We start from the raw sequence: 21,425 nt of genomic DNA, 5'->3' as shown, positions 1-21,425 counted from the left end.
AATATTACAAAGTCAATGAGTGTAAAACCACAACCTCACAGAAATCTAAAATTAGAAATGAAGAAGGAAGTGCTTTTCCTTGAATTAAAATTTGGCAGTTTGGGGATGAAAGTGAAAATTACATTGCTATAATTATTTTTGTTTTGTAGATTTGAAATTTCTTTCACTGTGGTAAAATATGCATAACCTAAAACTTATCATTATAACTATTTTTGAGAGGACAGTCCAGTGGCATTAAGTACATTCGCATTGTTGCGCAGCCATCACCACCATCCACCTCTAGAACTCTTTTCATCTTCCCAAAATGAAACTCCGTACCAGTTAATCACAAACTCCTTATCCCCGCCCTCCCTGCAGCCCGTGGTACCCACCGGTCTACTTTCTGCCTCCATCAATTTGACTATGCTAGGTACCTCATATGATGGGATATAATTAACTTGGGGAACAAAGCAAATCTCTCCTTGCATTTTCTCCTCCTCCAATTCCTCTCTTTTTCCAACCCATTGCTCAGATGCCATATTGCAAGTAATTTGAGACTTAGCCAAACAGTACATTTTTTTTTTGCGGTACGCGGGCCTCTCACTGTTGTGGCCTCTCCCGTTGCGGAGCACAGGCTCCGGACGCGCAGGCTCAGCGGCCATGGCTCACAGGCCCAGCCGCTCTGCGGCATGTGGGATCTTCCCGGACCGGGGCACGAACCCCTGTCCCCCACATCGGCAGGCGGACTCTCAACCACTGCGCCACCAGGGAAGCCCACATTGGGAGCTTTTTGTTGTTATTGTTAAACTTTGCTTCATTGGGTTACTCTTAACACCTCCCCACTCTTTTGGGTCTTCCCGCAGTTTTGAGTATCCGGGGAGCGCAGGAAGAAGAGCCAACAGACCCCCAGCTGATGCGACTGGACAACATGCTGCTGGCGGAGGGGGTGGCCGGGCCAGAGAAGGGTGGCGGCTCGGCCGCGGCGGCTGCGGCGGCGGCAGCTTCTGGAGGCGCCGGTTCCGACAACTCGGTGGAGCATTCTGATTACAGAGCCAAACTCTCACAGATCAGACAAATCTACCACACGGAGCTGGAGAAATACGAGCAGGTAACCACAGCCCTGTGGGGTCTGGGCACCCCCCACCCCCAGCCCTTCCGGGAAAGGGCGGAGGCACCAGGAAACTCAGGCCTGTGGGCGCCGAGGCGGGCATCTTTTCCTGGAGACTGACATCTGGGGTCCAGCATCTCCGGCCTCACCCCAGAGCCACTTGCTGAACCTGAGCCCACCGAGTCCTTGGTGTCCACTGTTGAAAGCCCGGGCAAACTAGAGATAAAGCCATTAAAAAAAAGTGGAAGTTGTAAATGATGATTTCAGGAAACATCCATAGTCAGTATAAGGAAAACTCAGTTCCTGGAGCTCCAGAGTGTTTCCCTATGCGCATGCAGCCCCGGGGCTTTCAGGGTCATGAGCAGAGGGTCATGGTGCTCATGGAATCCTATGGGAACGGACACTAAAGTCCCTCACTCTACCTAGATTCAGTTCAAATGGGAGTCAAACATGTTCTGCTTTTTATATATGGTATGCAATACAAGACACACCTCCCGCTATAAGAAAAGTAGAGGGTCTCAGGGGACCCCTGGAGTCAGACAAAGTTGAATTCCAGTCCTGACACTCGACTAAATGGTCTCTGGGATCCAGTGGTCCACATACTATACCCTAAAAGCTGGTGGTATTTGGCAAAGAGCTGTGGATTTGGAGTCTAGGATATCAAAGAGCCATAAAAATCATATGAAGGAAAGGCTAAGAAAGGCTTTAAGTCATAGAACAGTATATAAATGTTGTACAGTATTCTAATTATAATAGCGCCCCTCTCTACTGGAGGACCCCCCCACACATACACACACATGTGAATTTTTTTTTAATTTATTTATTTATTCATTTATTTAATTTTTGGCTGCATTGGGTCTTCGTTGCTGTGTGCGGGCTTTCTCTAGTTGAGGCAAGCGGGGGCTACTCTTCGTTGCGGTGCGTGGGCATCTCACTGCAGTGCGTGGGCTTCTCATTGCGGTGGCTTCTCTTGTTGTGGAGCACAGGCTCTAGGCACGTGGGCTTCAGTAGTTGTGGCACGTGGGCTCAGTAGTTGTGGCTCATGGGCTCTAGAGCGCAGGCTCAGTAGCTGTGGCGCGAGGGCTTAGTTGCTCCGTGGCATGTGGGATCTTCCCGGACCAGGGCTCGAACCCGTGTCCCCTGCATTGGCAGACGGATTCCTAACCACTGCGCCACCAGGGAAGCCCCCACATGTGAATTTACATATCAATATTGCTTCCTCTGGTCAGTATGAGCAATACTACTTTATTAGGAGTCCCTTAACATCAGGCTGTCCTCCCATTATTTAGGTGACAGATATATTTGTTGTCATCTCTTTGGATGTGGCATTGTCCTGAAGTTCTAAGTTAACTTACTTTCATTGAATTGTTAGGTTTATGGCTTTCTTTTCTTTTTTAAGAGTCACAGAAGAAGGGGGAGAAAAAGCAAAAAGTGGAAGACCCTGTACCGTCCACTTATGACTGTCTAGGTAGAAGGCAAATGCCAACTTAATAGAAAATTTAAATTTTAAAATAGAAATAGGCATTTTAAAATTTAAAGTGAAGAAAGTTTCATTATTGCACTCCTGTCTACCTTTGAAATGGATTTCTACAAAGTCCCTTCTTTTATGAGGGAAAAAGGTGTGAAGCTGGAAGCCAAGCGTGGTGAATTTCAACCATGAGACAGGTGTAGGGAGGGTTCAAGGGGAGGAAAATAAAAGCAATCTTGTGGTAAGAACCTGTGGATCATCACCCTCCACCTTCCTGAGAAAGAACAAACATTCTTATCATGGTGTAGGCTCATGTAGACATTTCCTCAGTTCCCAGGAGAGGCTCAGCTCAGGTAAGCTGGCTGATCTATGACAGCTTCCCTACCTGGGCCATCATGTTAGGGTTCAGAGTCTGCCCCAACCAATGGGATAACTTGGGAAGACACATGGGGACATTTGCTAACAAGGTCCCTAGCTGGCCTCTTGGGTTCTTGCTACTCTGTGCTTTCCCTATTTTACCTTCACTGCTAAGCTTGGCCTCTGGCATAACAACCTATCTAGACCTAGTATCCAGGTTAACTCATGCCAAACTCCAGGGGTACACGAAGAGTGTGGCTTCCTCCCTAAACCTATAACTGGAGTGGATGTTAGGCTGGATGGTGTTTAAAACTGGCTTTCTTCTCAGCTCAGGTTGCCAGCAACATAGACGAACGGACTGTTTCCTTGATTTAACCCCCCCTTGTCTCACTCTTCCATCCTCATCCAAAATGACTAAAACAATTTTGTCAACTTAACTGCACTTGTTCCTCAAGGTAATTTTAAGATTGGATCCTCCAGACAGGTACTGTCATCATCTCCATTTCAATACAGGTGAGGAACTGGAGGTCAAAGAGGTTAGGTGATGTATATGGGTCACACATCCGAAGGAGGGACAGAGTTGACCCTGGAAGCCAGATTTTGACCCTTAGCCCAAAGGCTTTTATTGGAACAATACCCAGCCACGCTTAATATGGAACAAGTGTGGACGTCTGTAGACAATGAAGTAACCGGCTTGACCTCTCTCTTACTTTCATGGACTAGATTGATGCTCTCTAAGAGAGGCTAGTGATAAAAAACTATTCTCCTTCAGAAACTTCTCATAGATATCTACCTATTCTAAATAATAGTCATGCTGGGAATTGGGAACTTAAGGAAAAACTCCATCAGTGCAGAGCAAATTAGGTAAATGTAGTAGTCGTCTGTATTTGTTATTCTTAAAAAACGCTAAAAAATCATTTCCTTATTTCTTTGGGCATTTTCTGGGTAAGAACTGAATACTGTTTAACATACTCTATGAGCTTAATAATTTATTAATATTAGTTGTATTGTTGATTATAGTAAATAGCAGATTATAAGGAAATTATGCCATTAACCTTCTAGCTAGTATGTCTGAGAGGTAGATCTTCATTTTTTTCTGTAAGCATTCCTTGCGGGAGCTTTCTTAAAAATAGGAAACCTTAGTAAAAATATCAGTCTCTGTTTCAGTAGTACGTAGATGGTTACCAAACTGACTATTTAAGAGTTGATTCTGTTGTTTTGGTTTGGTTTGGTTTGGTTTTAGTTTGGTGATGGTAGATAACCAGAGGATCAATTAGCTTTCCAGTAAGTAGCTACCATAACCCTACTCCCCCCTCCCCCACTCCCCCCCCAAAAAAAACCCCAACATGAATCAGCCATTGTTTCACCCTGAGGTTATTAGATAAGTCTAGAGACTTTCATTCAAAAGAAAAGAAGGAAATTGTTTTCTTCATTAAAAGGGGCTGGTAAAACACTTTTTCAGCAGATCATGTTGGAAGCTAAGGTATTTAAGAGCTAGCATATTCTAATAGATAAAACCGTGATATCCAGAAACCTGAATTTTGTTCCAAGTGTTATTCTAAAAAACGATACTCTTGTAGTTTTGCAGAGTTCTTCACTTTTTTGTTTCTGTGAATAATGCTGCCAGGGCATTGACAAGGCTCAGTCTCTAAGGCCGAACCCAGGTGGGTTAGGTCCATAAGAAAGTCTTAACATCCCAGTCACATTCGTTGCTGAAATTGGCGGCCAAATCCAGTTTGAAGCAGTAAGAGAAGAAGGTGGGCTGAGAGAGGGCAGGAAGGAGGCTTCAAGTCTAGGATTAAATTGCTTAAACTCAAGCAGGATTTTCTAAGAGAGCTTCTCTTGGGTAGGCTGCTCCCAGAAGGGCCTTTGCCCTGAAACTTGGGATGTCTCCTTTCAGAAAGCGTCCACTTTCTGGGGGCAGCTGGAGGGGTAGCTCCAGGAGGTGTACCACCTTTAGGACAGTCTGCAGCAGAGTCTCCTCTGTCACAGAAACCTTCAGCCGGCGAGGGTCCTATTTAATTAACGACTGTCATCCCCACTCTTCCCAATTCCATCAGGAGCGCCTGACTTCATGGGAGCAGCACAGCTGCTGAAGGTGCCGAGCTTGGGGGAACTGAGGAGGAGGCGTGGGTAGTTCAGGTCCTGGAAAAATCTGGATCACTGTGTTCTGTCTGTCTAAAATGGACTTGGAACTCCTCTGCACTGTCTGTTGTGTGTTCCTGAGCAGCTGTGGAGCAGCTGCCTTGCTCCACCTCAGCAGTGGGTGAAAAGACTCCACTGTCTGTTCGGGGCAGAGCAGAAAGGGGCCCGGGATCCAATGCCCTAAATAAGCATCAGATATTGTGAGTATTTTTATTCATCCTAAGGAAGCACATCATTATTAGCCGAGCACTGTGGCTTCCCAGCAGAGAGCAAGTGCACTTGACAATACCTCCTTCACGTCCAGTCCCTCCTCCCTGTGAGCCCCCATCAAGGGGGGAGGCTGCAGCCCAGCGGGGGATGAAGCGTTTCTCCAGAAAGCCGCTTAGGATGCCTGCAGTGTGCCTCCCCCCGCCACGCCCCACCCCGACTTCTCATAGACTTGCTGCCAACTCGCTGCCAGGTTTTATCTCCCTCCCTTGTTGAGGCTAGGGAGAGATGAAGCTTATACTAAGGTCTTGTGTTTAGGTAGCAGTTTTCTTAGTAAGAGCAAAATGCTATTGGACCTGATCTTCTGTGGATTGTCTTCAGCATATGCTTGCAGAGTAGAAAGAAGGTATTTGTGACCCCCTTTAGTTTTACCACGGGGCAGACTGAAGCCTGGAGAGGTTTGCCCCATCGTGATCCTACGCTGGGTTTCTAAGTTCTCTGTACTTTGAAGAGATAATAATGACACAATTTATATGGCCAGACACAAAGATAGTAACTCATGTAGTCCTTACCACACCCTTTGAGGTACTGTCATCCCCATTTCACAAACAGGGAAGACGAGATACAGGGATCTTACATAACTAACCAAGGCCCCAGAGCGAAGTGAGTTCCAGTGCAGGATCTGAACGCAGGCAGTCTGTGCTCTTAGCCCACTGCTACGTTCATGTGAGTGATTTACTCCATCTGCAGGTCACTGCACAAGAGCATGGGCACTGCTAGCCTTGCTGAAGGGTTAGGAATGATTAAATCCACTCTCGGACAAATAAAACGAAGTACTGAGTAGTGAAAGGATTTGCCCACATACTCACGGAGGCAGGTCAAAACCCAGGCCTCCCAGCCTTCAGTGTAGACACAGCCCAGTGGATGCATCTGCCTTTGTATCTTTGGCCAGCCGACCTCGAAGGATTTCTTGGAGAAATGAACAGTAAATATGTTATTGTTACTGCATAATTGACAGCTATGAAGGGCTTGGTGCTGTAAAAAACAAGGGCAATGCAGTGTTAGCATCAATGGGCGTGTTTCCACTGTTAATATTAAGTTGAACCCTTTGAGTCCTTAGTTCTTCAACTCTCACAGCATCAAGTTGCCTGTTTTTGTTACAATCTTATACAGTTTTACAACATTACTGTGAGTTAACCTGTGAGTAGATATTTTATTGAATGTTCACTAATTAAACCAGACTACAGAGATGATAAGTAATAGTAACTAAGAGAAAGGGCAGTGGTGCTCTGAGGAGCAGATTCAGGGTCTGGGAAAGAACAGACACCCTGGCCTGGATGAGGATGTGTTCAGATCCTGCCTCAGCTGCTGTTTTTTGCTGTGGGCCTTCATCTCTTGGAGCCACAGTTTTCCCAACTGTAAAATAAGGAGTTGGGAAAAATGATCTCCAATTTCACTTCCAGAGCTGAGAGTATGTTGGTCTCTAAACTGAGAGTTTTCCTTTCTGCAGGGATAACTCCTGAATCCTCTAATTCATGTTTGGATGTGGGGTTTTTTTGTTTTTTTTTTGTTTTTTTAACCTATTCCCTTTGTGTTATAGACATAGCAGATCTTCAGAAGACCGGCATAGGAGGGAGTTCTTACGATAAAACTAGAAGTAGAGGGCTTCCCTGGTGGCGCAGTGGTTGAGAGTCCTCCTGCCGATGCAGGGGACGCGGGTTCGTGCCCCGGTCCGGGAAGATCCCACATGCCGCAGAGCGGCTGGGCCCGTGAGCCATGGCCCCTGAGCCTGCGCGTCCGGAGCCTGTGCTCCGCAACGGGAGAGGCCACAACAGTGAGAGGCCCGCGTACCACAAAAAAAAACAAAAAACAAAAAAGACTAGAAGTAGAAATAGATTGATGAGAAATCTCCCAGAAGAGTTATCAGAGCTTTTAACTCCATGATTCCACTCTTCGGGCTGTTTATGCTAAATTGAGTATTTGGAAGCTTTAACATATCAGAGATAAGGGCAAGGCAGAAAGTTCATGCTATATTTGGCCCCAAACTCTCTTTGACTGTTAACATTGGGGTGAAGGGTTGTGAAGTGTGTTTTATACTACTGTTCATGTTCTCATCTTTCATAGTAGTAAAATCATGAAAAATAATTGATTTTGAAAAATAATTAAGAATTTTCTTTTCCCTTTAAAAAAATCTACATCATGGCCAAAAATTATAATCAAATGGGCTGAAAAGGATTTCCAGGCATCATTTATTTTTTCTGATTTGACAAAATGCCACAAACTAGCCCACTTTCCTTACCTGCACACGTCTCTAGAAAGACCTACACAGCCTCACATCAAGTGTGCTGAGGCTTGGACCCTCACCACACCCCATGTCTGTCATCCTGCCCTTCCAGGCATGTAATGAGTTCACCACCCACGTGATGAATCTCCTGCGAGAGCAAAGCCGGACCAGGCCCATCTCCCCGAAGGAGATCGAGCGGATGGTCAGTATCATCCACCGCAAGTTCAGCTCCATCCAGATGCAGCTCAAGCAGAGCACGTGTGAGGCCGTCATGATCCTGCGTTCCCGGTTTCTGGATGCGCGGTGAGTCCCCAGGAGGGGTCTGTCCTTTGGGAGAACCACTGATCTAGGGTTGGAATCCACGGCTGGCCCTCTCCAAAGACTACGTTGTCATCATGTTCAAGGCTAAGCCAAGTGGTAGCCTGAGAAAGGTTCTTAGGTCAGGGAAAGGAGTGCTGAGAGGGTGGATAACCATTGGTTTTATACGGCTCCAGGAAAATGTGTCATGGGAGGGGATATTTTTTATGGCCACTGCTACTCTTCATGAGAAGCAAGGATGACTTAGCTACAGGGACAGAAAAGGCAGGACTTTTTGTTTTCACACCACTAGATGTCTCTTTCACAGGAATAGGTTGTAACTATGGGCCCATACAGGTCTTACTAGGTACTGCAATGACATATTTTCTCCAAGAAAGTTCTGATTGAGAGCTGGGAATCTTTGCCACAGTATATGTAGGCAGAGAGGGCACCCAGTTCGTGTCAACAAATATTTATAACTAGATTACCATGTGTCCTACTCTGGGCTGAGTTTTAGGGGCACAAAGATGAAAAGATGAAGAAGACATGGTCCCTTGGGCACAGAGGGGCAAGGGAGTGGTCTGATATGGGCCAGATTTTCAATCAAGATTTGATGTTTTCTATCTGACATTAACTTGTGACCTAATTTGTGAGGTCAAAGAATTCAGTTGAAATCACGGATAGAAAGGTCCTTTACGACAAAAACTGAGACTATAGAACAAGTAGTCAGTTCTTGGTCCTCCTACCCTCTAGACCAATGGATTTGTACCAATCCCTTTGATTTCTTTGGCTTCTGTTATCCAGCCTGTAAAATGGTGATATCATATCTTTCATCTACTCTAGGGGAGTGTGTTGATAATTGATCTAATAAATAAGTTTTCAGAGTATGGATATCCTTTGTGATCTACAGTTCATCTTAAATTAGCCATCTTCTATAAATGCAGATTTCCTCATTCATTGTTTCAATTCCTGAATATAATCCCAACATATGGTTTTTATTATTGAAACATTAGGTATGTCAGGGTCATATACCATTTAATAATCTGTAGTTTTGTTCCTTTTCATTCAGACACCCAAGTGCTCTGCTTTTAAAATTTTTTCACCCCGGAAATCATGTATTATTCAGCTCTCTTACCTGTACTTTTCTCTCTCTTCACAAGTGTGGTCTTTACAGTTCACAGACCTCTTTAAAACTCCCTGGCACCTCCTAAACTCCCTTTTATTCACTGTGTTTTGGGTCACGTGGAATATGAAATAAGAATGCCACCTAGCAAACTGTATCTCTGGGCTAATAGAATTCCATAGAGTAAGTCAAGAGAAAGTACAAATGAAGAGAGCTGTTCCCAGCAGAGCATGGTGATGAGTGGGGGAAGGCACAGGCCCTCTGAAGCAGGAACACCCTGTGCATCTCCCTCGCCCCGTGGCCTGCTGCCAGCCTGGCTTCTTTAAAGCAGGCCGTTCCGCACGGTACAAAGTGCAAGCGACTGGTGGCCTGTGTCTGGGTCTTTCCCCTGTGCTGTGGCCGCTGCCACTCTGCATGTGTTGTTTACATCCCCATGGTAACTCCCCTCGTTAAAATGCTGGAGTTGGCATTTATGTTGGCAGATACTGAAAAAAAAAAAAAAAAAAGAAAAGTTGGGCCCAGACTGGGTTCTTTTTAAGAAAGAAATCAGAGAGAAGGGAGGAGCAGAATCATTTTCTCATAGGATTTCTTCTCTCAGTAACTCTGCTGTGGCCAGCAGAAGGTCAGACTCTAAAAGACACGAAACTAGGCGAGCTTTGTACAGTTCCTTTCACTTCCACCAGCCTTTGCCTAGATTGTTCCAGTTGGCACCAAAAGGACAATCACTGTAAGAGAGGGTCTCTTTCCTGCTTTGGCTGCAACCTTTGAATCATTGCCTCTGAGCCAAGGTTCAAAACTAAAACAACTAACCTTTTGTCTTTGTTATTAGCATTTACTTAGAGGTATGTATATTTAGTATCGCTGAAAAAATATGACTCCAAGTGCCAACCCAAGGCTAAGCAAATGGTTTTTCCAGCTCAAAAATAAACGTTTGCCTGGACTTCCTGATTGTGGTAGCTAATATCATTGCTTCTAGTTCTATCTATAATTGGGAAAGCTAGCTAAACACACTTTACTAAGAAAGACACATTCACTGCTGATGTTCATGTGCTTCTCTAAACCATGCATCTGATGGACAGGGCTTCATCGGAAAAGATTTCTTGGAAGACACAATACAAGGAGGACTTGATTTAGTAACAGGATTAGTCTTCGTAATGTAATGGGTATGCAGAATTGAATGTTACTGCTTTGTTGTGTAACATTCCTTGTATTTTGTGTTGCTGAAGAACAGATTACCACAAATTTAGCAGCTTAGAACAACACAAAGTTATTATCTCACAGTTTCTGTTGTTCAGGAGCCTGGGCAGGCTAACCTGGGTTCTCTGCTCTAGTCTCACAGAGCTGCAATCCAGGGGTCAGCTGAGGCCATGCTCTTATCTGAAGCTCATTCCAGTAGGGGCATAATTCAGTTCCTTGTGATTGTAGAACTGAGGTCCCCAGATCCTAGAAGCTGCCCTCTCCATAGGCAGCTTACAAGTTGGCTCCTTGCTTTCTTCCTGGAGAATGTCACCATTCTAAGGCTTTAACCTAATCTCCCGTTTCATTAACGCAAAGTCAACTGATTGGTAACTTAATCACAGGAATGATATCCTGTTATTTTCACAGTGCCCCCCAACACATACACTCAAGGGAAAGGGATGTACCCCAGGGTGGAATCTTACATATCTTCTTAGGATTCTGCCTTCCACACTCCCCAGCTGAGCATTTGGGCCAGGTTTTGTCCATTCAAGTCATATCCTTTTTGTCTTCCTTATAGTGCCAGAAAAGTTTAACTTAAAAATTCCACTCATTCATTCCTTCACTCAACGTTTATTATTTCAGCTTTATATCAAGCATTGTGCTGTAAAACTTGGTAAGCTTATTGTCAGGGCTACAATAATTCTTTGAGAGAGAGAACTTGTAAACCCTTTTAATGGTTTTCTAGCAATACAGTAATTTTATCTTGTTTTTTTAAAATAACATCTTGCTAGAGAAAACAATAAGAACCTAAACACATGGTTGGAAGTACACCTCTGCACTTCACCCTGGTAGATGGAGTTACCTAAAATGATTAGCAAAGAGGACGGTAAGAAAGAGGAAAGGACATCCAATAAGGTCTGGCCAAACTGGCACTGTATTTAGATTTATTTACTTCTCTGAGTTTTTACTCTCTGTCAAATGCTATATTAGCCACTGGAATAACAAAGATGAAAAAATGCATGTAAATGTGGGTCCTGCCTTCAAGAGCTCATAACCTCCTGGGACAGGTGCTCTTATAACAGCATAAAACTGCACATGATCACAGGAAGTACATCTGCCAAGTTTACCCAAAGGGGAGAGAGAATCGAAAATCAGGGAGAGGCAGACAGTGCTGAATCTCAGAGGAGTATGATGTTTAACAAATAGAAAGAATCACAGAAGCAAAGTAAACAACATAATTTAACTTCAACAGGCATTACTTACTGGAATGCATACTATGTGTTGGGCAGCAGGGTTTCAAATATGTGTGAAACATGGTTCCTCCCCTTGAGAATTTGCTGTTTAGTTGGGAAGACACATGTAAACTTGTGGCAAATGCTGTGGGAGAGAAATACACAGGGTGGTATGAAAAGGCAAGGGAACATGAATGCCGTTGAGTGTCTTTGGGGAATGGAGAAGCATATGATGTAGCTGGATGAAATTATGTAGAGCATGTGTAGGATTGGAGGGAAATGAGACACTAGGGAGGGGCTAGATCCACTGAAAGACCTTAACTGTATCAGCAAATATTTCAACTTGGTCCTGTGAAGCAGCAGAAACTCTGAGCTGTTTAAGGAGGGAATATAGTAATTTATAGTGTAAGTTCTCAAGTTGCACTTCTTAGATTCAGATTCTTGCTACAACCCTGACTGCCTTTGTGACCCAGGGTAAGTGGCTTATCCTCTCTAAGACTCAGTTTTTGTGTTTCTAAAATGGGGATAATTCTATACAAGAATAAATAAGATAATATATTAAAAACGTATAGTGTCTGGAACATAGTATTCACACCATAATTCAGCTATAATATAGTAAGGTTCAGTAATTATATATTATTTATTATTATTATTATTATTATTTTCATGATCAGATCCATGGTTTGGAGGAATTCCTCTAGTGATTTTCTTGAAGATGAGCTGAATTCAAAGAAACGGTAGGAGACCACTGTTGAGGTGTGTGCTTCTCAAACTGGGGAAATACAGAATAAGTATGAAAAACCTTCCCCATTTTACTCAAATATTTGGAGGAAAATATTCTTACCTTAAGATAAACATTGGTATGTGATGGAATAGACTACAGCAGGAGGTTTTGGAGCCATTTCGTGCTTTTGATGGTGTGCACCAGGGCTGTGAGTCCATGCTGTCCTTCCAGGAGGGTTGCTTGGCCATGATTTAGGGAAAGCATCAGTATGGAGTTGCACTGTCTAGTCTGTGGCTTCTTGATTTTAAATTTAAATTAATTAAAATAGAAGTAAATAAAATTTAAAACTTTAGCACTCCAGTTATATGAGCCATATTTCAGCCACTCGATAGCCACATGCAGCTGATGGCTACTATATTGGAGAACAGAGAACATTTATTTTCCTCATTGCAGAAAGTGCTGTTGGACAGCACAACTAAGACCATTATATGACAGACTGTGGCTCCTCTAAACCCATTTCAAAAATAGCAACGACACTAAGGATGGAACAAAAGGGATAGATTTGAAAAATAGAACTGGTAAGACTTGCTCTGGGGCCTACCTTCCTCAAATTCCCATTATGCAAGAGCTTTTAATACACGCCTCATTTTTAGTGGGGCTTTTTAATCCAATCTGCCCAATTTCTGATGCTGGGTGACACAGAAACTCAGCATGATTTGGGAAAGTGGCTTAGGCTCGGCTTAATCTGGACAGATGTGGTTAATACCTATGGACAGATAGTGTTTATCTAGTAAGAGAGCAAGAAGAATTGAGAATCACTCCCAGATGCTGGCGCATGCTAGGTACTCAAATATTTGAAGGAATAAACAAACAAATGAATGGACGAACAAATTAGCAAATACAATGAACTCTGTATCGATGGTTATGTCATTATATAATACGGAAATAGAAGAAAATGGAGCTGGTTTGGGTGAAATGTGATACTAGTCTTAGAAACACAGAGTTTGTTGGAAGTGTCTGGGGTATGCAGTAGTACATGGGGCATTGGCTCTTAGGAGAGGCATTTGGTCAGAGATAATACATTTGGTTGTTAGCAACATATGTGCACAATACCTACACTCTTCACTCTTGAGTCACTGTGATTTGAAAGGTTCCATCCCTAAAATTTAATCAACTTCCACATTTCTTAAGTTTACCTGGATAACTGATGATCAAAGCTTTTGGTTGACTTGAAATAACAAATGTTAACTCACCAAGCTGAAAACACTTCCAGCCAAAGCAAAGAAACCAGGTGTCTTAGTTCAAGTAACCTTATTGTCAGAATTATATTATTTTTACTGGGTTTCTTGAAATTCTGCAAAATCCTAATTCTGGGGCTTCAAAGGCCCTAGATTAAGACAGCCACTGCACAAGGTGATAAGTGCATCCATCTGAGTAGATGAGACCACCTAAAGGAAGATTGCACATCACCAGGAGGAGGGAGCCGGGAACAGCTGTCTGCACCATCACTGCACCCCAGCTCATTCCAGAGAGGCTTCCTATGAGCTCAGTTGGAAGAGTCCCAAGAAATACACTGTAATGCTAATGCAAACAACTTGCAATTAGGGGAGCCTTCAGGGGCCACTTCCCCAGGCCTAAAACAACTGTTTTCTTTAGTCCAAGAGGAAGCCAGAGGTTATCCAAAGACTAGCTTGGAGACCGGGTTAGCCACTTGGCTACCTTCCTCAAATTCCCATCATGTAAGAGCTTTTAATACACGCCTCCTTTTTAGTTGGGCCTTTTAATCCAATCTGCCCAATTTCTGATGCTGGGTGACCCAGAAACTCAGCATGATTTGGGAGGGTGACTTGGGCTTGGCATAATCTGGGCAGATGTGGTTAATACCTATGGACAGATGGTGTTCATCCGGTAAAATCAGGCACTTTATTATGTTAATTAATCCAAGTGGGACCCGGAAAATACAATATTAGCTGAATTTCCTGTCTAGCAAGGCGATTGGTGCTTTCTGTTGGCTTAAATCAGAAAATTCAATATCCTGGCAAAACCAGGGATGTTCGGGAAATTTTTTTTCCCCATAAGGAAAAGCTTTTGATAAAGACTAGAAAGGCAGAAGTGCTAATGGAGCTAATTTAAAGATAGAGACCCCACCCCCTCAAGGAGGGCCAGCCAGCATCTGCAAGGAGCCAGGCATCCCTAAGCAAACCCCAGCTATCCTCAGGCCTTAACAGGGAGGAGGCAACAAAGTGATTCTCACTTTAAATTAGTTCAGTTAGCACTTTTGTTTTAAGAAGAAAAATGCTTTTATTCAAAAAGTGGTTTTCTTCATTTTAGCAAACCTATATATTAAAAAGATTTCTCTGGGCTTATGTTTTACCATTTAGCAGCTGTTCCTGCTTAGAAAGTGCTGCTTCTCTCCTTTCAAGGGAGGTCAAATAGTCAGGGGGTTAATTTCCATCCATTCTCACCCCCCTTCCCCATGCCTTTTAAAAATGTTGCATGCACTTATATGGAGATAGAACAGAGAGAAAATAACTTTTTTAAAAAATATTTATTTATTCATTTGGTTGCTATGGGCCTTAGTTGTGGCAGGCAGTCTCCTTAGTTGCAGCAGGTGGGCTCCTTAGTTGTGGCTCACGGGCTCCTTTGTTGCGGCACATGGGCTCCTTAGTTGCAGCATGCATGTGGGATCTAGTTCCCTGACCAGGGATAAAACACGGGCCCCCTGCATTGGGAGCATGGAATCTTAACCACTGTGCCACCAGGGAAGTCCAGACAACTTATTTTTAACTTATGGCTACAGAGTCTCTGTGTAATTGCCAGGAGGCAATTTGTATACAAGAAAGAGGCTGGGTTTTGTAGTCAGGCAGACCTGAATTGATACTTTGGCCTTATAACCTACTAGTTGAGTGACCTTTGAACTCAGTTCTTCATTGGTAAATGGGAATAACCATAACTACCTCACTAGTTGTGAAAAATGAATAATTTGAATTGATGGCTCTGAGGGGTATGGCCCAAGGCCTGGAACCTGGTAGGAAGAATCCCCACTAAGTCCTAGTCTTTGTCATGTACCAGGCACTGTGCTGAGTCCTGTCTATGTATGACCTCATTTCTCCCTGTCACCCCATGAGGTCAGTTTGACTCTTTTGACTGTCATTTGAAGAAGCTGAAGTTTGGAGAGGGATCCCAAATCACCCAGCTGGTATTCAGTTGGTCCAGGGTTCAAAACCAAGATAGCGGGATTTTGAAACTTCACGCCCCTCACCACTCTGTATAAATATTTGTATAATACATGTGATTGTTCTTCTGCTTAGTGTCCCGACAGTACACAATGAAGTATTTAAAGAACGCTTTCAGCACTGCTTTCAGCATCCAGCCCCTTTGCTCAAATCTCCTCTTGTTCACTTTTCACTCAAAAAAGTGTCTTCTCCCAGTCGTAGATCCTCTCCTCTCCCTTTTTATATGTATTTGGTGTGAACTTTTTTTTTTCCGTTGTCGTTGTTGTTTCCTTTCTCTTTATGAAGGCGGAAGAGACGGAATTTCAACAAGCAAGCGACGGAAATCCTGAATGAATATTTCTATTCCCATCTCAGCAACCCCTACCCCAGTGAGGAAGCCAAAGAGGAGTTAGCCAAGAAGTGTGGCATCACAGTGTCCCAGGTAAGAAGCCCTCAAAGGGCTCAGCCCATAGCCTGGCCGTGGTGGAGTCACAGTGCAGAGTCTTGGAGGTCTTGCTTTCCTGAACTTTCATGCCTTGTAAGTTCCATCAACTTAAGCCTTAAAATGGCAAGGTCAGCACATGGTGTGCATAAGAAAGTTTCCAAGGCAGTACCCAGAAAAACTTGAGAGGAACCACAGAAGTAAGAGAAGACTAAGTACAGTGTAAAAACAGGGATAGTGTTCTTCCCTCTGAGCTCTCCGTTGCTTCAAATGGGTGAAAAATTCGACATGTACTTGGAAAGCCATCTGAATTTCTCATGTTATTTTCTCAAGCATACTCAATTCCTTGGCCCATTTTTTTTGCCCAACCCAGGAACTTTAAGAGTCAGTGAATGGAACTTTTAAGTGAAAGGGACTCAAATATCCTCTCTTGATGTCCTCGCTCTGTAACTGATGGAGTGTAGGAATTTTAACATGTCACTATGCTTGCATTGGAATGACTGCACAAAATGTCACTGAGTGCCCCCTTCCCCCAAAGAGCAATAACCATAACAGGTGCCTATTGACGTGGAAAGATACATGACATAAAATTTTTATGGACCTGGAGTGTTCAGCATTAATATGAAGTAGAAAAGTCAGCAAGTTTTATATGTATCTACATTTTGTCTACACAAAGGATCCATCCAAACTTCTTACTCGGTCTGAACCTCAAATACCACCACCAGTCTCTAGTTGAGACCAGTAGGGATAGTCAAGAAATCTCTCAGAGAAAGGTTTCCTCAGAATTATGTCACGTGCAAGAGAATCAAATGTACTGGTGTTTCCAAAAAGGGCAAGGGTGAGGGGGAAGTTGGGGAGAAGAGGCCTACTTTAGTGGAAAACTTCACTTAACATTTTGTAAATGAAGTAGACGCTGTTCTGTATAAACTGAGCATCTGTACTTCCTTGAACTGAATCCTGGCTTCTGCTACTCCCCGCTGGGTGCTGATCCCATCAACCTGTGTTTAGCTAAGCAGAATTAGGTCTAGTCAAAGTAAAGAACTCCACACAGGGGATCTGCAATGAAGAGATTGCCGGGCTCTCCCCAGCACTCTATGTGTGATTTTTGCTGCAGCCTTGGAAACCTCCTTTCAGACAAGGCAGAAACAGTCATCTTCTTTTTAACCTGGACCTTCTTCAGGTACTTGGACCCAGCGGAAGGTCACTTCCAGTCTTGGCAACCCTGGGAAAGCAGAACATCAGTGGTCTAATTCAGGTGGCCTGATGTTTATCTAGGTTTCTAACCATTCTTGTCCAAATCTAGACCCATTGTCCACAAGAAAAGAGAACTGATGTTTTATGGTGCTTGCTGCATGTTTCCAGGTATAAACCATATTACTAACCCACAAACAGAGAATTTCAGTCATGGAATCTTCTGCTGCTAAAGTTGAAAATCACTATATTGTTTGAATTCAAATTCTGGGATTTGGAATTCCAAATCCCTACTGAAAATAAAATGAACTCTTCAGGATCTAGTCTGTATTGTATCTGAATAAAAAATGGAATCTTGGCCTATTCCAGCAATGTTCACATCCTTCATTATGGAAATCCAGGGTGCAAATAGTGTGTCCATTAAAATGATTATTTACATATATTGTTTCACCTTTCTCTTTCCCCCATCCATCCCAAGGCGATACCATTCTTCCTTCCCCATCACATCACTTCCTCCCAACAATAACCAGACTGTTCTACCATTGCCAAACAAGTTCCAGTGGGAGATAATATGATATCATAGAACGAGCATTTGCTAGGAGCATGTTTATGCTGAGTCCACCATGGAATTTTAGGAACTCACTCTTTCTATTTGGGTCTTAGTTGCCCCATCTCTAGTCATGGTTGGTTGGACCACATGATATATTAAATCTCCCTCTATCTCTAGTTCTCAAATCTAGGAGATGCCTTTGACTGTGTCTTTCTTGTTTTTTGTTTGTTTGTTTGTTTGTTGCTTTGGGTTTTTTTAAAAACTAAATTTATTTATTTATTTTTGGCTGAGTTGGGTCTTTGTTGCCAGGCACAGGCTTTCTCTAGTTGCGGCGAGCGGGGGCTACTCCTTGTTGTGGTGCGTGGGCTTCTCATTGCGGTGGCTTCTCTTGTTGCGGAGCACAGGCTCTAGGCACGTGGGCTTCAGTAGTTGTGGCTCGCGGGTTCTAGAGTGCAGGCTCAGTAGTTGTGGCGCACAGGCTTAGTTGCTCCACAGCATGTGGGATCGTCCTGGATGAGGGTTCGAACCCATGTCCCCTGCATTGGCAGGTGGATTCTTAACCACCGTGCCACCAGGGAAGCCCTGTTTTGGGTTTTTTGTTGTTATTGTTGTTGTTGTTAATAATCACCCCTCCATCTTGAAATTCTTGTATTTTGGCTTTCTTGACATTGTTCTCTCTGGAGTTTCCTCCTTCCTCTTGGGCCACTCCTGCTTAGTCTTCTTAGAGGATCTGCCATCTCTAACTATCCTAAAAGTATTGTTCCTTCATTAGCCCCCATCTCATCGTGTCTTAGCCCATGGTCCTTAATTATTTTTTGAGACACATATTCTTTTAAAATCCACTTACTAGTGAGTCCTCCTGTGATTCCCAAACAAAAATATGCTTAGACACAGAAACCCATCTATTGACCATCCTCTCCTTTGATCCCAGAACAGCCCTTCCTCTATTCTAGTGCTGCTTGGAGTGTGATCTACAGAAGGCAGCATCAGCTGGGAGCTTGTTAGAAATGTAAACTCTTGGGTCTTACTGTATAGCACAGGGAACTATACTCAATGTTTTGTAATAACCTATAAGAGAAAAAAAAAATCTGAAAAAGAATATACATATATATTTATGTGCATATATATGTACCTGAATCACTGTGCTGTACACCTAAACCTAACACGATGTTGTAAATCAACTATACTTCAATTTAAAAAAAATTTCTTGGGTCTCACCCCAGTCCTGAATCAGAATCTCTGGTGGAAAGGAGAGGAGGCTAGGGATCTGTCTTCATAAGCCCTCCATGCACACTTGACTTTGAAAAGCACTGTTCTACACAGTTAATCGGAGTGTTCCCCTCTGTGCTCACAGCTGCAAATATACTTCTCTTTGAATATCCCCATGAGACTTCTCTCCTGGAATGCCAAACTCATATATCTTACTTCCCACTGGACTTCACCATGGTTCTGCCCACGGGCTCTTCAAACTTAACATGTTCAAAATGTGAACCAAACTTCCCCCGGAGAATCAGTGATTCCTTCTGCATTATCTGTCTCGGAGTAAGTCAGTCATCTCTGTATCCCTAGTGCCTAGCACATAGTAGACCTTGTCAATGATTGTTGAACAGTGAGTTAATTAATGAAAACACTGATTCTATACATTGTTCAGGGCATATGACATCCCCCTAGTGGACGATGCAGGAAATGCCTGAACTGACCCAGCATCTTCCCTCCATGAGCATCTATTCTCCTGTAGAAAGGAATTATCCCAGGACCGGTCCCTTCTCCACCCTCTTCCTTCTCACCTTCTCTCATGTAGCCAATTTATTGGACCACAGGCATTTTCTTTCCTCCTCAAAAGTCGTTCCAAACTTCCTTCATCTTTCCCCCTTTCTTCCAGCTCATCCAGTTACCTCAGAAAAAATCTCCCTGCCTCTTTTCCTCTCTCTCTGTTCCACTTAGAAGTCAAAACCCAACCACAATGATGATTGATTCCTATGAATAGTGAACATTACATCAAGAAAAGCATGAGTTTGGGAGTGAAATTAGTTAGGCAGTGGTCCCTAAATGGACCCAGAAATGCCCTTCCTCTTCCAGTTTAACTCTGTTTCTGTAGGCACCAGCATTTACAATAAATAAAGCATTTTCTCTTGAGTTTTTTTCTTTCTTGTTTACTAATATTGCAATGCTATTTTTTGATTTTTATAACAGAGGCTTGGCATTTCTGCTGCAGTATTGAGCTGTATAGGTCTATGAGGGATAGCCTTATAAGATTTTTAAATATAGCTAATGCACTTTAAAAATAAGTGTAGTTTTGCAAGAATTTTCTTTATCTGCCATTGTTGGGTTAAATTAAATTACATGTAAGCTGTGGCACATGTGTTACCAACTTCTCCTCTCACCAAATTCATGGTTTGTTTTGTAATTGTATAAAACCACAATGTTTTAGTTTGAAATCACATCTGAAATATGGGGTATAAAACTCTCCTTCCTAAGGCAGGATTATGGGAGTAAAACTTGAATTTCACTGTGTCTCCACTTGTGTCTGGCAGAGGTCTTGGTATAAAGAGAATGGGCGTAGAATCAAACCAGGACAGCCACTGTGAGCCACATGAAGGAAATAAGTTAACAAATGAAAGTAAATTACGTTTATTTTGTGTATTGGTGTTAACATTTAAAGCCTGGAATTCAAAGGAATAATCAGTGCTAGGCTTCCGTTTTTCCTCATGTAGATAACACCAAGCTTTGCACAAAATACTTAGTGAAATTTATTGGATTGAATTATATTGATCCTAAGGTCAGTAGTACAATGCAGCTAAGAATCTAGTCCATATTAAAGTTATTTAACTAATAAAAATGTGAAATTAATCCATCCATGAAAGCACCCATATGTTGATATAGATTTATTTGGATATTTAAAGGTCTGTATATTTTGATTGCCCAAAGTCAGCTTTAGCATTGGTAAGTAACGGGCATTTCTCCTGAAATGCTAGGTTTATTTTAGTGTCCTATACTTAAGAGGTAAGCAGATTTAAAATGCTTGCCCTAAACTACAAGGGTCCTAGTTAAATGAGCAGCTCCTCCCTAGAAAAATCTTTGTCACAGTGTTTTTGCTAGATTGTGTTATATTAAGCAAGAGAATCTCATTTTATATAGTTGCTCCTCTCCAAGCCCTTCCTTCAGATCTTTTAATTGATGTTGCAAAATCAGAGCTAGGATGAGACCAATTAGCCTCCCTCTTCAACCCTCTCATAAGCTCTTCCTTTTCTTCTGTGATGTTTGTGCAGGATGAACTGGTAACTTTCTCGTCTTCTTTTAAACCGCTCTAGGTATCAAACTGGTTTGGAAATAAACGAATCCGGTACAAGAAGAACATAGGTAAATTTCAAGAGGAAGCCAATATTTATGCTGCCAAAACAGCTGTCACTGCTACCAATGTGTCAGCCCATGGAAGCCAAGCTAACTCACCGTCAACTCCCAATTCAGCTGGTTAGTTTTTTCTTTGAATTGGGGGAAATGTTCTCCATTTTTATATGTGCTTTTCCTACACTGGGGTTTTCTTTTAATTCTTTAGGCTATGGATGGGTTGATTTATGTACTTGATTGTCTTTTTTACTGTTGATGCGACTTTGGGTTTTTCTTTTCATTTCCAAAAAGCAATGTGTTTTGCTGTTTATAAGATGGACTTGTCTGAGGGTTTGCACTGATGTGTCTCTTTAAGTTGGACAGAGGTCAATTGGTTGGCTTTGATGAGGAGACCTCTAAATTCTCCTTTCAGAGATTCTAATAAGTAAGCTCGACTTAATACTTTGAGATAGTCCCTTGGGGTTCAGGCATTTAGTCTGTCTCATATAAAGTTGTTGCCCTTATCTATTTTGCTGTTCCTATCACACGATGTCTGGGTCATCTACTAGCATGCATTCTTTGAAGGAATATTCACTC

The 21,425-nt window shown here is 42.8% G+C and overlaps 1 protein-coding gene across 2 annotated transcripts in view; it reads left to right on the top strand.

Annotated features, from left to right (window-relative positions):
- Nucleotides 1-21,425, top strand: part of PBX1 (PBX homeobox 1) — a 282,674-nt gene that overhangs the window by 224,827 nt on the left and 36,422 nt on the right. For both annotated transcript variants that reach the window (XM_081226195.1, XM_081226196.1), the window contains exons 3-6: nt 843-1,087; nt 7,661-7,851; nt 15,625-15,760; nt 20,813-20,972. In XM_081226195.1, the coding sequence (XP_081082321.1) occupies nt 843-1,087; nt 7,661-7,851; nt 15,625-15,760; nt 20,813-20,972 (732 nt within the window). The remainder of the gene's footprint in view (nt 1-842; nt 1,088-7,660; nt 7,852-15,624; nt 15,761-20,812; nt 20,973-21,425) is intronic.

The sequence above is a fragment of the Mesoplodon bidens genome, assembly GCF_964165515.1.
Source record: "Mesoplodon bidens genome assembly, chromosome: 2".
In the NCBI taxonomy this organism is placed as follows: domain Eukaryota; kingdom Metazoa; phylum Chordata; class Mammalia; order Artiodactyla; family Ziphiidae; genus Mesoplodon; species Mesoplodon bidens.
Note: the sequence above shows the minus strand (reverse complement) of the source record. Positions and strands in the feature narration are given on the sequence as shown.